This window comes from Arachis ipaensis, chromosome B5, assembly GCF_059453495.1.
Source record: "Arachis ipaensis isolate K30076 ecotype BB chromosome B5, ASM5945349v1, whole genome shotgun sequence".
NCBI lineage: Eukaryota > Viridiplantae > Streptophyta > Magnoliopsida > Fabales > Fabaceae > Arachis > Arachis ipaensis.
The window spans coordinates 73,485,369-73,499,788 of NC_142440.1; the positions used below are offsets into that span (position 1 = coordinate 73,485,369).

The following is a 14,420-nucleotide window of genomic DNA, read 5'->3' on the forward strand; positions in this document are numbered from 1 at the left end:
GGATTGAATTTTAATTAGGACTTTGATCGATCATAGTTTGCTTTGATACATATATATTTATTAGAAAGGGTAAAGTACTAAATTGGTTCCCTACGTTTGGGGTGAATTCTATTTTAGTCCCCAATATTTAAAGTGTCCTATTTACGTCCAAAATAATTTTGATTTGCATCAATTAAATCCTGCTGTTAAGTAGGAGTCAAATAGTTAACGTCGTGTCCAACGTGACAAAGGAGAGGGGACAGGGGGTTAATAGACGTGTTTTGGTTCTCGCGTTTGCACAAAACGCATACTTACGCTAACTCTTCTTCTTCTTCTTGTGAAGCATGAAACGATCAAAGAAACCCACAAACCCTATCAATCGTCACTCAAGGGTTGCGATTCGCAGCTAGAGAGGTGACATTGTCCTTCAGTAACATTAAAGGTCTACAAAAGCAATTAGTTTGAAACCCCTCCTTTTCGGAAGAAGATCGTGTCAGGTATTCTTTTATCAAATCTCCTCAACCCATTTGGTTTTCATCATAATGCATGTTGATATGTAATGATGCTGTATGTGTGATTGTTTTGTTTTATAGTTCCATATTCATTTCTTGTTTTGTTTTGGAAGTTTTTATTTTGCCCTAGTGATTACATTTATGCATTTCTGTTGTTGTTGATCAATGTGAGAATTTTATGAAGTCTGTTATGTTTGTCTGACAGATTATTTGAAGAATGAGTTATTTTAGTGTGAAGATACACCATGGGGAAAAATTTGGGTTTGATGGTGAACCTTTACACTATGTGGGGGTGAGACTTCGATAGTGGACTACTGTGATGAAGATAGGTGGAGTAGGTTCGAGGCAACAGAGATAGTGGTCGAACAGGAATATGTGGCAGAGAACATTGCTGCAATGTGGTATAAGTCTTTGAAAGATAAAACAGATGTAGGACTGAGGATGCTTTAGGCAGACAAGGATGCAATGAACATGGCCAGAATTGGAATGAGGGACAACATGGTGGAGCTTTTTGTAGTTCACAAAGATAGTGCTACTGCTAGGAAAGGCTGTACAATTGAGGAAGTTAAAGATATAGATGGCGGTGAAGCTTCTGCACCCACTGCAGGGACTGTTAGGCCTGGTCCAATTATGCTGCACAAGGCCCAATCATCTGGTCAGGCCAAGGTGGGTAAGAAGCCCAAGGTGGTGACAGAAGCCCAAACTGATATGTTGGAGGATGATGATGAAGAGAGGTCAAATTTTTCAGGTGATGATAAATCTGAGGATGATGATTACCAGCTAGAGAATGATGATGCCACTGATGAGGGAGACAGTGATGAACAGTGGAGTGAAAACAGCTCTGGAGATAGTGCAATGGAGGTAGCTTTTGATGTCAGCGATGACGATTGGAATGGTGATGGAGTTTGTATGATGTTGATACCACAACTATGAAATATTCCCAAAAGATGAAACAGAGTGTTCCAACTGAGAGAGTACAAGGAGAATTTAGTGCCAGTGTTAACAAGGGAAAGGAGCAAGTGGTGGCTGCTGGACTAAGGGATGAAGATGATGGGTATGAGAGTGAGGAGTTGTGGGATGTCCCTGTAAGTGATGATGAAGGGGATCCCTGACAAACCCCAATTTGACGGTTTGTTTTGTATTGATTTTTGGGGATTTTATCACCTTTTACCCATATTTATTCAAGAAATAGCATGGTTTTGTATATTCTCCTTTAATTGTGCTTGAATGTGAAAACATGCTTTTTAGGACTCAAAATAGCTAAATTTAATTTACCTTGATTCTATTAGATGCCTTGATATGTTTGTTAAGTGATTTAAGGTTTAGGAGGCAAAGATTGGATCAAGGGAATGAAGAAAGAAAGCATGAAAAGTTGGAGAACTCATGAAGAAATGAAAGAACCGGAAAGCTGTCAAGCCGACCTCTTTGCACTTAAACGACCATAACTTGAGCTACAGAGGTCCAATTAATGCGGTTCTAGTTGGGTTGGAAAGCTAACATCCGGGGCTTCGAAACGATATAAGATTTGTCATAGTTGCATCGCGCATAGGGGCGCGCACGCGCACGGTACGCGGACGCGCCGATGGTGGCACATGACCCACTTAATGCAAATGTGGCCAGCGATTTTAGAAGCCTTGTGGGCCCAATCCAACTCATTTCTAATGCTATTTAAGACAAGGATTGAAGGGGAATCAACATACTTTTAGATACTTTTCATAATTTAGAAGTTAGTTACCATTAGTTTAGTTTTAGCTTAGTTTAGTAGTTAGAGTTAGTTTCTAGAGAGAGAAGCTCTCGCTTCTCTCTAGGATTAGGATTAGGATTAGGTTTAGTTCTTAGATCTAGATTTTAATTCATCTTCTTCTACTTCTATCTTCTCAATTCCTTGTTGTTACATTCATTCCTCTTCCATTCTTTTGTTGTAATTTCCTTTATGTTGTTCTTGCATTTTGTTGTAGATCTACTTTTGTTTCTTCTACTCTCTTTCAATTCAATTCAAGGTAAATCATAATAATTGTGTTCATTTGATTTGTTGTTGTTGAATTTCTTGCAAATTGAGTAGTGTAGATTTACTTTTCTTGCAATTTTACTATGTTTTCCTTTTGTGCCTTCCAAGTGTTTGATGAAATGCTTGGTTGGATTTTAGAGTAGAGTTTTATGTTCTTGGCTTGGAAAGGTAACTTAGGAACTCTTGAGTTATTAATGTCCAAGTAATTGATGATTGGGATCCATTAACTCTAGTTCTCACTAATTGAATTAGTGGAGAGTTAGGACTTATGGAGTAGGATTGATATAGCTCATTTGACTTTCCTTTACTACTAGTTAGAGGATGATTTAATGAGATTAATCCTTGCCAATTCTCATATTGTGGTTAGTGATTATGATAGAGATCCTTGCCCACCAACCCTTGCCATGACCTTTTTAGCCATTAGTTTACTTTCTTGCCATTTATCTTTCATGCCTCTTATCAAAACCCCAAAAATAATTCATAACCAATGACAAGACACTTTATTGTAATTCCTAGGGAGAACGACCCGAGGTTCCAATACTTCGGTTTATAAATTTAGGGGTTTGTTACTTGTGACAAACAAATTTTTGTATGAAAGGACTATTGTTGGTTTAGAAACTATATTGCAACGAGATTTCATTTGAAAATTCTAAACCACACAAAAGCCCAATCATCAATCCCTTGTTGAGAAAGTACCCATTGCACAAGAGTTTGAAGAATATGAAGAGTATAAATGAGAGGTTGGGACAATGTATGTAGATAGAAATGCTTTTAAGGAATGTGTAACTAGCTATGCTGTGCACAGTGGTAGAGAAATATGGTTCTCAAAGTGTGATAGCCATAGGTGCAAAGCTATTTTTCAAGAAGGTTGTAAGTGGTTTGCATATTGCCATAAGATGAAGAGAGAGGATACATGGTAACTGACCAGTTGTTATAAAAAACACACATGCAGTAAGGCAACCAAGATTGGTATCATGAGTTCTCAGTGGCTGAGTAAGGCTTTTATGAAGAAGATTTGTGAGAACCCTAAAATGAAGTTGAGAACCTTGATAAAGAAGGCTCATACCAAGTGGAATGTTGACCTAACAAAGACCAAAGCTGCCAAAGTGAAGCAACAAAGGTTGGATGAGATTAATGGTACTTATGGAGAGCAATATAAAAGGATACATGACTATGGTGCCGAGTTACTGAGGTCAAATCCGGGTAGCACTGTTCGGATACAAGTGCACAGACCTCCTGAATTTCAACTAGAGACACCAATCCCTGGTAAGGACATGAGACCACGATTCGAGAGGATCTATATCTGCTTGGATGCTTGCAAACAGAGTTTCATGGTGTGCAGACCCATGATCGGCCTTGATGGTTGCTTTATCAAGACTCCGTATGGGGGTCAACTTCTAATAGCCATTGGATGGGACCCCAACGATCCGATTTTGCCAATTACCTATGCTGTTGTTGAAGCGCAGACTGATGAATGAATTTTTCGTATGGTTTAGAATTTCACAAATGAAATCTCGTTGCAAGTATAGTTTCTAAACCAACAAATAATCCTCTCATGCAAAAAATTATTTGTCACAAGTACAAACCCCAATAAAAATAATCGAAGTATTCAAACCTCAAGTCGTCTCTCAAAGGAATTGCAGAAAAGTGTTCTTGTTATTAGTTATGAGATGCATATTTTGGGGTTTTGAATAAGGAACAAGAAACATAAATGACAAGAAAGTAAATGAACTCAAATAATAAAAAGGTCATGGCAAGGGTTGATGGTTAAGGATCTTTATCCTTGTCACTAACCACAACATGATAATTGTAAGGATCAATCTCATTAAGTCATCCTCTAACAAGTGAAGGAGAGTCAAATGAGCTACACCAATCATAATCCATAAGTCCTAGCCACTCACTAATTAATTTAGTGGAAGCTAGAGTCAATGGACACCAATTATCAAGACTTGGACATTAGCAACTCAAGTTCACCTAAGTTACCATCCCAAGCCAAGAACACAAAAAATCTACTCTAACATCCTTCCAAGCATTTAATCAAATACTTAGAAGGCATAAAAGAAAAGCAAAGTAAAATGACAAGAAATATAAAATCTAACACTACCAAATGCAAGGAAATTAATAACAACAACTCAAATCAACAATAAAAGAAACCAAACATAAATTGCATTAAAAGAAAAATAGAAGAAACAAGAGTGCATCAACAACAAGGTAAACAATTACAAGAAATGAAATGCTAAACTAGGAAAACAAGGGTAAAGGAATAAGAAATTGGTAAAGGAAAAATAAATCAAAGCATGAATTAAACCTAGATCTAAGAAATCTTAATCTACATCTAACCTAATTCTAGAGAGAAGAAAGAGTTTCTTTCTCTAGAAACTAACTAAAGCATCATGAAAACTAAACTATGTGCTCTCCCCTTGACTCCTCTTGATTTCTGCATGTAATAGGCTCAGAAAATGAGTTGGATTTGGGCTTGGAAAGCTCAGAAATCGCCTCCAGCGTTTTCACTTTAATGAAGTCACGTGCGAGCATCAACGCGTACATGTAGGTCATGCGTACGCGTCGTTTAGCATTTTTGCTTTCTACGCGTATGCGTCGTGTCACGCGTACGCGTCGCCATGCGAATTCATATCCACGCGTGCGCGTCTGCTACGCGTGCGCGTCGGTGAATGCACTCCCAATCCTTGATTTTTCATGAATTCTCCACTTTACACGCTTTTCTCTTCACTCCTTTGATCAATTCCTAGCCTTTTGAACCTGAATTCACTAACAAACACATCAAGGCATCTAGTGGAATCAAAGGTGAATTAAAATTAACCAATTAAGGGCCTAAAAGGCATGTTTTCACTCTTAAGCACAAATTAGAGAGAATATACAAAACCATGCTATTTTAGTGAATAAATGTTGGAAAAGGTGATAGAATCTCCTAAATTCAAGATAAAATGCACCACGAAATAGTGGTGCATCAGAGACAAAAGACTGTTGGACGTGGTTTTTGTTGAATCTGTGTGATGATTTGGGTGTTGAGAAGATCATATGGTGTACATTCATGAGCGACCAACAAAAGGTAACCCTTAACTTAAACAATTTTGACCTGAAATTGTTTTATTGATTCTGTGTTTAATTCATGTTGTGCTATTATTGACTTGTGCTATTTTTAAATTCTGTTTCCAATGGATTGATTCCTACCTTTGATGAGTTGCTGTCTGGCATAGATCACAGGTTTTGTGTCACTTATATAGCAATTTCAAAAAATGGTTCCCAGGTGTACAGCTGAAAATGATGATGTGGAAGGCTGCAAAGGCAACATATGTCCAGGAGTAGGAGAGAAGGATGAAGAAGATTCAGCTGGTTGATTAAGGAGCTTATAATCATCTCATAGAGATCCCTGCTAAGTATTGGAACAAGTCCAGGTTTAATTATTTTCCTAGAGTTGATACACTTGTAAACAACATGTGTGAGTATTTTAACTCTGTTATTGTAGAGGCTAGAGAAAAACTCATAGTGTCTATGTTAGAAGATATTAGGGTTTATCTATTGAATAGGTGGGTTGATAACAGACAAAGTGTAATTACATATGCTGGAGAAATTTTGCAAAAAATAAACAAGAAATTTGAAAGAGAGTTTGATAAGGGTGGGGAGTGGTTGGCCATCTATGCGGGTAGGGACAAGTATAAGGTGTCTAACAGCCAGGGTAATGGAGACAAATTTATTGTGGACTTAAAGTTACATGAGTGCTCCTGTAGAAAGTTTCAACTAACAGGTTACCCTTGTGAGCATGCCATAAGTTGCATTAGAAAAATGTGTTTAGATGTTAAGAACTATGTAAACAAGTGCTATAAGAAAGAGACCTACATAGACTGCTATCAATATGTAATCTACCCTATGAATGGACCAAATCTGTGGGACCGGACTCAGAATGGTGATGTGCTGCCACCAGTGTTTAGGAAACTAATAGGGCGCCTAAAATTAAGCAGGAACAAGGCTGGTGATGAGTCACACAACAATGGACCACTGTCTAAATTATCCAGGGCTGGACAATAACAAAAATGTTCCTACTGTTTTGCACTTAGTCACAACAAAAGAACCTTCTCTAGAAAACGTAAGGTGGAGGCCTCGGCCAAAAAGATAAATTTGTTGATATCAATTTAGACTACCCTTGTATAGATTATTTATTATTAATTGTTGAACAAACTCTGTTGATGTCACTGTTTGTTGTTACTGGTTGTAGCCGAACACTGCTCCACAGGCCAAGAAGAGTGCTGGCACAACTAGGACTCCAAACCCCAGCAAGAATGTAGCGAAGACAATAACAAAAGTAGCAACAAAACCTCCTCCAAAGAAGAAGAGCAATACACAAGTTGTAGGGACCCAACAATCACAAACCTCCTCCAAGAAAGCTATATGCAGCAGCAACGCCAGTCAGCCCCAGCCATCCACAACAATAGTTACTAGTCCATCAAGAAGGACCTTGAAGTACATGGCCAAAACATCACCTAGGATCTGAAAAGCATCGGGATGAATTTATAGTAGATTTTAATGTTTATTTTATGTTTTGTAATGAAAGTGGCAATGACCAAGGGCTAATGTCCCTGTAATACTTTAGATAGCCTACTTTAAGACTTCTAGTTTCATGTTGATATATTTCGTGTTATCTTTTGATGGTTATCTTTAAGGCTTGTTTGGATATTGTAATAGTTAAGAGCAGCTACTTTAAGACTTCTCCCTACTCAATGGTTAAAATGAATTTTCAGGAGTTTAGTTATATGAATTGGCAACTTGAGCCTTCTATTTATTGGTTTATCAAACTGATTTAAACTGTTATAGTGCCCAATAATGTATGTCAAAATACAGGAATACACAGTTTTCTATTTCACTTAATAATTGATAATGTTTACAGCACATACCTTTACACATAACTATTCCAATTTGTTATCCCCTAACACATTGCTGTTAGGACTCTAACGGTATGTCAATTTTTTCATTTCACTCAACATTTGACATTCCTATCAAACTAGGGACAACATGATATGCCACTATTTTATGATATATTTTGGACTGAATTGAGTGAATTTTGTCAACTACTCTCACACTTATTCATGTAAATTGCATGTTTTTAAGTTTCCTTCCCAATTTTATGCTATGATTGAAAACATGCCTCCTAGGTCTTAAAATTATTAATTTTTAATTTTCCTTTATTACCATTCGATGTCGTGATGTGTTTGTTAAGTGTTTTCAGGATTATAGGGCGTGAATGGCTTAAAAGATGAAGATGAAGCATGTTAAAGTGGAAGGAACACAAGAAATTAAAGACTTGAGAAGCGAGGAGCGACGCGCGCGCATGGCTGAGACGTTCGCGTGATCGAGCCATCCTTCCAGCGATGCGCACGCATGGTTGACGTGTGCGCGTGACCAGGAGCGTCGTCAGTGACGCATACGCGTGACAGAGCATCACGTGCTGCATTAGACAAAAGACGCTTTTTGGGACGATTTTTGGGCTGTTTTTAGCCCAGTTTCAAGCCCGAGAACGTAGACTAGAGGCAGGGATGGAGCTAAGACTAGACACACTTCACTTTTCACTTTAGTTTTTGATTAGTTTTGAATTCTAGTGAGAAAAACTCCTACTTCTCTCTAGGTTTTTGGCATTCTTATTTTTATTTTCGAATTGGATCTTGAGAGAGTTGCTGCTACCTTCACTCCTCATCATTTTATTTCTAGTTTCTTCTTTAATTCCCTTGATATTCTTTTCTATTTGGTTATTGAATTCATGTCTAGATCTTGTTACTCTTGAATTTTATTAATGCATTGAATTATGTTTATGTTTATTTTTATTGCTTGTTTGATCATTGTTAATTATTATTAGTGCTAATTTCGATTTAATTAATTTCTCATAATTATCATGTCTTTTATTTACACCCACCATGTGTTTGTGAAAATGGCATTCATGATAATAGAGTAAATTTTTCAACTTGGTTGGGGGTTGAATAATTGGAACCCCTTGAGTTGTTGTACCAAGTATTAATCTGTAATTGAAAATTACTGGCTAGCTCAAATCTCACCAACTCTAATCTTTCCCCATGAAGTGACTAGGACTTGTGAGCTAGAGTTAGTGACGCCCACTTGACTTTTCTTCAATTGCTAGAGGATAACTAAGTGGGAGTAATGAACCTTTATCATTATACTTGGAAAAGATAACAAGGATAGACATTCCAATTCTCTCCCCTAACCAAAGCCTTTTATTTTGATTAATTATCAACTCTTGCTAGTTATCCATTACTTTAATTTCTAGCTATTTTTTTTCCGTTCTCAATTTCAAAAAAATATTCAAGTAATTTGCATCTTGTGTCAACTCTTAGGGAAACGACCCGAGATTTTACTCCCGGTTATTTATTATTAATTATGACACATTCAAAATTGAAAGTGAAAATTTCATTGGTAAAGACTGTACTTGCAACGCTATTTTAGAAAATACTTTTCAGATATTTTTAATCGGCATTTATCTGCCCATCACAACAACAGCAAAACAAATAAAGATAATTGTTAACCCCCTAAAGTTCAATTAAATCGATTATATAGCAACAGCCCAGCCATTATCCATCCAAGAATTCCAACAGCAAGTGCCAATGCAAATTTTTTTTCAGCTTTTTGCAGATTTTTCTTCAACACACTTGCTTTTTTCTTCAGTCTCTGAATTTGTGCATCTTGCCCTTCAGCCTCTGCCGAAGCAAAATAATCGCATTCTTCTCTGATCTGTTCTCAAAAAAAGTAAAAAGAGGACACCAAACAGTTCAAACCCTCCACACACTAGCACCCAACGCTATTTCGAAACAAGAAACTGTAAAGAGGAGATTCACCTGATAGTTGACGCATCCCCAGAATCTTCTTTCTGGGTTCTCCATTGTAGATGATGTCCGCAACACTGGTCTCTCCCCACAGAAGCACTTCCTCCTTCTCCCACGAGTCTTGCTGCTGTTATGCGAACCTTGAAAAGACAACTGAGGAGCCATTCTCAGAAGACGAAGAACAACAATTTTGGGGGATTAGGGTTTACTTATTGAACCCGATTTTATTTTTCTTTTTTTTTTCTTGCTTCCAACGGTTAACTAGAGCCACTCTCTCTCGTTTGTCACGTCGGAGACGACGTTAACTATTTGACTCCCACTTAACGGTAAGACTTAATTGATGTAAATCAAAATTATTTTAAATGTAAATAGAACACTTTAAATATTGGGGACTAAAATAGAATTTATCCCTAACGTAGAGAATCAATTTAATACTTTACCTATTAAAAAATATAATGAAAAAGTCTAGAGGACCAGCAACTTTTTTAAATTCTGACTAGCATGTAACTAGCAAAAAAAAGTGAGCCATTAGATAAAATCTCACATCAATTTTACACCATTAAAATTATTATTAATAACTATTTGATGGCTACAAATCTCAAAAGTTGCTGGTCCTAGCACTCCTCAAATATAATAAGAAGAAAATGCTTATACTAAACTTTCATACAAAAATGTGTAATAATGATGATGAACAACATATATATATATATATATATATATATATATATATATATATATATGTTATTGTTATACATTGAACGTCTCCCTCGGAAAAATGTGTTTGCAGTCTATAAATTGATATTGATAACTAAATAGAATTGAATTGAAATTAGTAGTCCTCTTTCAGTGTCCTCTTCTTTCTTTCTTCCTACATAATTATTACATGATCCGATTTTCTTGTACCAAAATAATATCTTTGACCCCGTTATTTCCATTGTCAGTTTATGGTTATTAAACTCTTTACTCTTTTGCTGCCGCTTTTGTTTGTTTTTTCCTTCTTTGGCAAATCCCTCTGGCTAGCTAGCTAGTCCTGTATAGTAATTAATACATACACATTGTTTATATTAATAATAACATGCCTATTAATACAAAGCTAATATATATAAAATTAAATTCACTAATAATTGATAATTTAAACATAATATAGTCTTGTCAATACATGCATGCAAAATAAAAACCACCAAACCATTATAATAATAGTATCATATATAATGTCATAACACACAATCTAGTCACAACTAACACGAGAAGAACAAATTAAACTACATACATAATAAACTAGCTTAGGCATCATCAATAGCTGCTACCGATGTGGTTACGGTGGATTAGAACATTGAAGGTTGGTATGATGGTGGAGCTACTACCATTGCAATTGTTATTAACCAGCTCAAAGACACAGACATCATTCTTCTCTAACTTGTTTCCTTGGCTAAACTTGGCCCAACCCTTTTGCAGTTTGTACTTCTTGCAAGCCATCCCATCTCCACTCCAAGTCTTGTACATCACTTTCCATGTCCTCCCATCCGCCACTCTTAGTAGGTATCCTCCTTCTTTCATGTACTCCCTTGCAAAATTAGAAGGTACGGCCTAAATTATTATTTATTCAAAAAAAATATAATGGTAATATGTTAGCACCTCAGTAGTATAATAACAAAAAGAAAAAAAATTAATTTTAATATGCTGATGGTATAAAAAATTTGTTAAATAATTTTTTTTAAAAAAATTAAAAATTAATTATTTTTAATAATATGACCATCAAGAGCAGAGTTTGATTAACTATCATTAATGGACAGAAAAAAAATTACAATTAACAAAAACTAAAATAAAAAATTTAAGAAGAGAAATTAAACTAAAATTTATGTATAATTTAATAAAAAAAATTGATGGTTGTAAGAGACAATTCAGAGATAGAGTTAGAAATTTTTTTTAGAAGAAACAACATAAAAAATATAAATTAAGAAGAGAAAAAAAAATTAAAATAAAACAAACTAAAAGATAAAAAATTTAGTATGTACAAACTACAAATTATTAATTTGGGGCCATTGCCCCTTTCCATTAACACCTCCGCCGCTAAGTCAATTGTCTCTCTTTTCTTGTATGAAACTTCGCTTTTACATGATGTTTGGTTTGATGGAAAATGAATGGAAAGAAAATAGATAGAAAATGATATTTTTTTTTGTTTGGTTATCAAAGAAAATAGGAAGGAAAGAAAATTTTCTTTCCATCACAAGCAAGAAAATAAAAAAAAAGTGTTATAATTTTGTATTTTTAATATTACTCTTAGTTATATTATTATTGACAAATATTAATATAAATTTAATTTTAATATATTATTATAATAAAAATTTATATTTAAACATTATATGTATTAGATAAATAATTTAAATTAAATATATAAAATTATAATATTTTATAATATTTATAAACTATAATAAAACATAAATAAATAAAAATATTTATACTTTATTTTATGATAAGAGTATTAATGTAATTTTATACTATTATAATTTTTTTTTCTCATTTTTCTTTCCATCCAAACAAAAGAAAATTTTTTCTCTATTTTCTTTCCATCTATTTTCTATTCATCCAAATAACATACAAATAACTCAACTTTTTTTTTTATTTTTTTTCTCTTATTTTCTTTTCTTCTATTTTCTTTGTAACATCCAAATAAAGTGTTAGTAACTATATAATAATTGGACATTCGTATAAAATTATTTAATAATATTAGTGCATAAAATTAAATTAAAAAAAATTATGTTATTAATTATGTTGATTACTTACCATGCATCTTCCCCCATTGATATATGAATCCGGCATGACAACCTCGAAACTGGGGTTGCTATCTTTTCTCTCTAGTCTGTCACTTCTTATAGCATCCGCAATACTCTCACTTTTATCTACGTATTAGTATTTCAGTTAAAGGGTATTGTCATGTTACTGGTAATAATAATTAAATATAAACTTAAATATATTCTTTTAATTGCAGCTAAAAAATATGTTTTTTTATTTTGATATCTACAGATTTTTTTGGTTGATTTGGTCTATAAATATTTAAAAAATTTTATTTTGGTCCCCCATTATTAGTTTATTCTATTGAATACTTTTAAAACCTAATGCAACAAAGTAAATATTAGTATAACATATGTCAATATTTAACTAAAAAACCAAGAACAAAAATGTAAAAACATATCTTTTAAAAGATTAAAATTTGTAAAACTCTAGAATATTGCATAAAATTATAGCTTGATATATAAAATATATGAATAGAAAATCCTGATATTAGTAATATACCTTTCAATTGATATTGATCATATTGAAGCTTCACAACATCATCAACATCTTCATCATCATCATCATCATCTTCATCATAATAATCTTCATAATCATCATAGTTGAGTTCATGGTAAGGGTAGTTAATTTCAAGAGTGGTGCTGTCAAATATTTGGACCCCAAAGTATGAAGTCACAAGACAATATTTGAACAACAAAAGGTGACCGTGTGAGACAGAGTAGTTCTCAAGAAACTCTTTCCATTCCTTCCCAATAAACCAAATGGAACCATTAATTTTGGTCCAATGCACTTTCTTTTGGTTGCCATCTACAACTTTCAGAATAACTGGATTTGGGAGTTTCAATCCACACTTGTTTGTGAATTCCATTGGAAGCTTCTGTCAATTGAAGAACAACAAAATCAACTATTCTACTACTCGTATTTATGTCGGATAAATGTTAAATCTGGAATTTTTTCAAACGGTTTGACGACTGAGAATAATGTATTTTTAGAAGGACAAGCAAATTTTGTTATTTTTTTCCCTAAGAAATAACTTTATGCACAGTCATATATAAAATCACCTTAGCTTTTTTTTTTCTTGTAAGCAAATAAGTTTATCTCTTTTTTTTTATTCTATTCATTCAAATATCAGTGAATATATATCCTCAAAGAAAGAAAAAAGAAGTAATAACCAAACAATTTTTAAACATAAACACAAATAATTCAGCATATATATAGTAGTAAGCAAGTGGTAGTTAATCATAGTTCATAATCTTTTCTGAACTAAAAACTGAGCATGAATGACTATAAAAAGAGAGAAAAAGAGAGAGAAAGTTGAATTGAATTTGGTTATTAAAAAAAAAAAAAAGAGTAACTAACAAGAGGAACATAATATATAAAATTATAAATATAACATGACTACACAGTAAGTAAAAGGAATAAGAACTTACAATCTTCTCATCTAGAATATGCCAACGACAAATGATCTTGAAGAAACTGACAACACTAGTGGGTTCATGTTGTTGATGAATCGCCATGGATATGGAAACTGGGTCTATATATCAAACACTAAGAATATTATATATTGTTGCTCAATCACAATTGACAGAGAAAGAAAGAAACAAACAAGAAAGGGATCCTGTCTACAAAATATATATATTTGTACTATTAATTATATGTGGATGTGTTTTGTTTCTTTTCTAATTTCATGAAAAACCGAAGATACAAAAGCTACTTTATCTCTGCCTAAGTCTAAGGGGAAAAGAAGGAGAGTAAATGAAAACTTGTTAGAAAATGTTTATTTTCTATTTTCTATTTTTTTTTTTTGAAAAATAGGATGCATAAGATTGAAGCAAGAAACAAGTTTACATCTCTTTAGAGAGAGAGAGAGAGAGAGGATGGAAGAGAGAGATAGGTAGTGGTGAGAAGCGGCAAATGGTAGTATAAGTCTATAAGATATCAATGCAAATATTCATAGTCTCTGCTGTAAAGTTCTGGGAAGGAAGAAAGAAAGAAAGAAAATGAGAACAAATAAGAAAAATATTAAAGGAGTTTAAATGCAACTTAACTAGAAAGCATAGTGAAAAAAAAAGGAGTTGATTAGTCATTTCCTTTTATTTTCTTCTTTTTAAATAATAGATTAATTTCTCAACAAACTCGTCAGTAGTTGGCTAGTCTTCTCTTTTGTTTTGAACAGCTAGCATGCATGTAGTGTGTTATGTAGGGTGGTTGCAGATGATCAGAGTAGTACAATAATGACAATACACCAAGAAAGAAAAAAGAAAAATCAAATATTGGAACAAA

General features: G+C 33.8%; 2 protein-coding genes and 1 pseudogene across 2 annotated transcripts; 1 reads left to right on the top strand and 2 right to left on the bottom strand.

Moving 5' to 3' along the window:
• The first annotated feature begins 5,781 nt into the window (after positions 1 to 5,781).
• On the top strand, positions 5,782 to 6,654 carry LOC148564627 (uncharacterized; annotated as a pseudogene).
• A 2,403-nt stretch (positions 6,655 to 9,057) lies between these two features.
• LOC107640580 (uncharacterized) lies at positions 9,058 to 9,509 on the bottom strand. Its single transcript, XM_016344092.1, has 2 exons — positions 9,357 to 9,509; positions 9,058 to 9,252 (listed from the first exon to the last, which is right to left on the bottom strand). Exons 1-2 carry the CDS (start codon positions 9,507 to 9,509, stop codon positions 9,058 to 9,060), a joined length of 348 nt encoding a protein of 115 aa, XP_016199578.1.
• A 1,008-nt stretch (positions 9,510 to 10,517) lies between these two features.
• LOC107641853 (B3 domain-containing transcription factor VRN1-like) lies at positions 10,518 to 14,106 on the bottom strand. The gene is made up of 4 exons (XM_016345277.3): positions 13,568 to 14,106; positions 12,639 to 13,014; positions 12,129 to 12,244; positions 10,518 to 10,931 (listed from the first exon to the last, which is right to left on the bottom strand). Exons 1-4 carry the CDS (start codon positions 13,652 to 13,654, stop codon positions 10,638 to 10,640), a joined length of 873 nt encoding a protein of 290 aa, XP_016200763.1. The 5' UTR covers positions 13,655 to 14,106; the 3' UTR covers positions 10,518 to 10,637.
• Positions 14,107 to 14,420: the final 314 nt, after the last annotated feature.

What these genes read in the sequence shown, in the direction of transcription:
- LOC107640580 (XM_016344092.1), bottom strand. Translation starts at nt 9,509, where the DNA reads ATGGCTCCTCAGTTGTCTTTTCAAGGTTCGCATAACAGCAGCAAGACT. An exon ending in GGGGATGCGTCAACTATCAG is followed by an intron (nt 9,253 to 9,356) that starts GTGAATCTCCTC and finishes TTTTGAGAACAG; the next exon opens with ATCAGAGAAGAATGCGATTA.
- LOC107641853 (XM_016345277.3), bottom strand. Translation starts at nt 13,654, where the DNA reads ATGGCGATTCATCAACAACATGAACCCACTAGTGTTGTCAGTTTCTTC. An exon ending in TGATCAATATCAATTGAAAG is followed by an intron (nt 12,245 to 12,638) that starts GTATATTACTAA and finishes ACTAATACGTAG; the next exon opens with ATAAAAGTGAGAGTATTGCG. An exon ending in TCAATGGGGGAAGATGCATG is followed by an intron (nt 10,932 to 12,128) that starts GTAAGTAATCAA and finishes ATAATAATTTAG; the next exon opens with GCCGTACCTTCTAATTTTGC.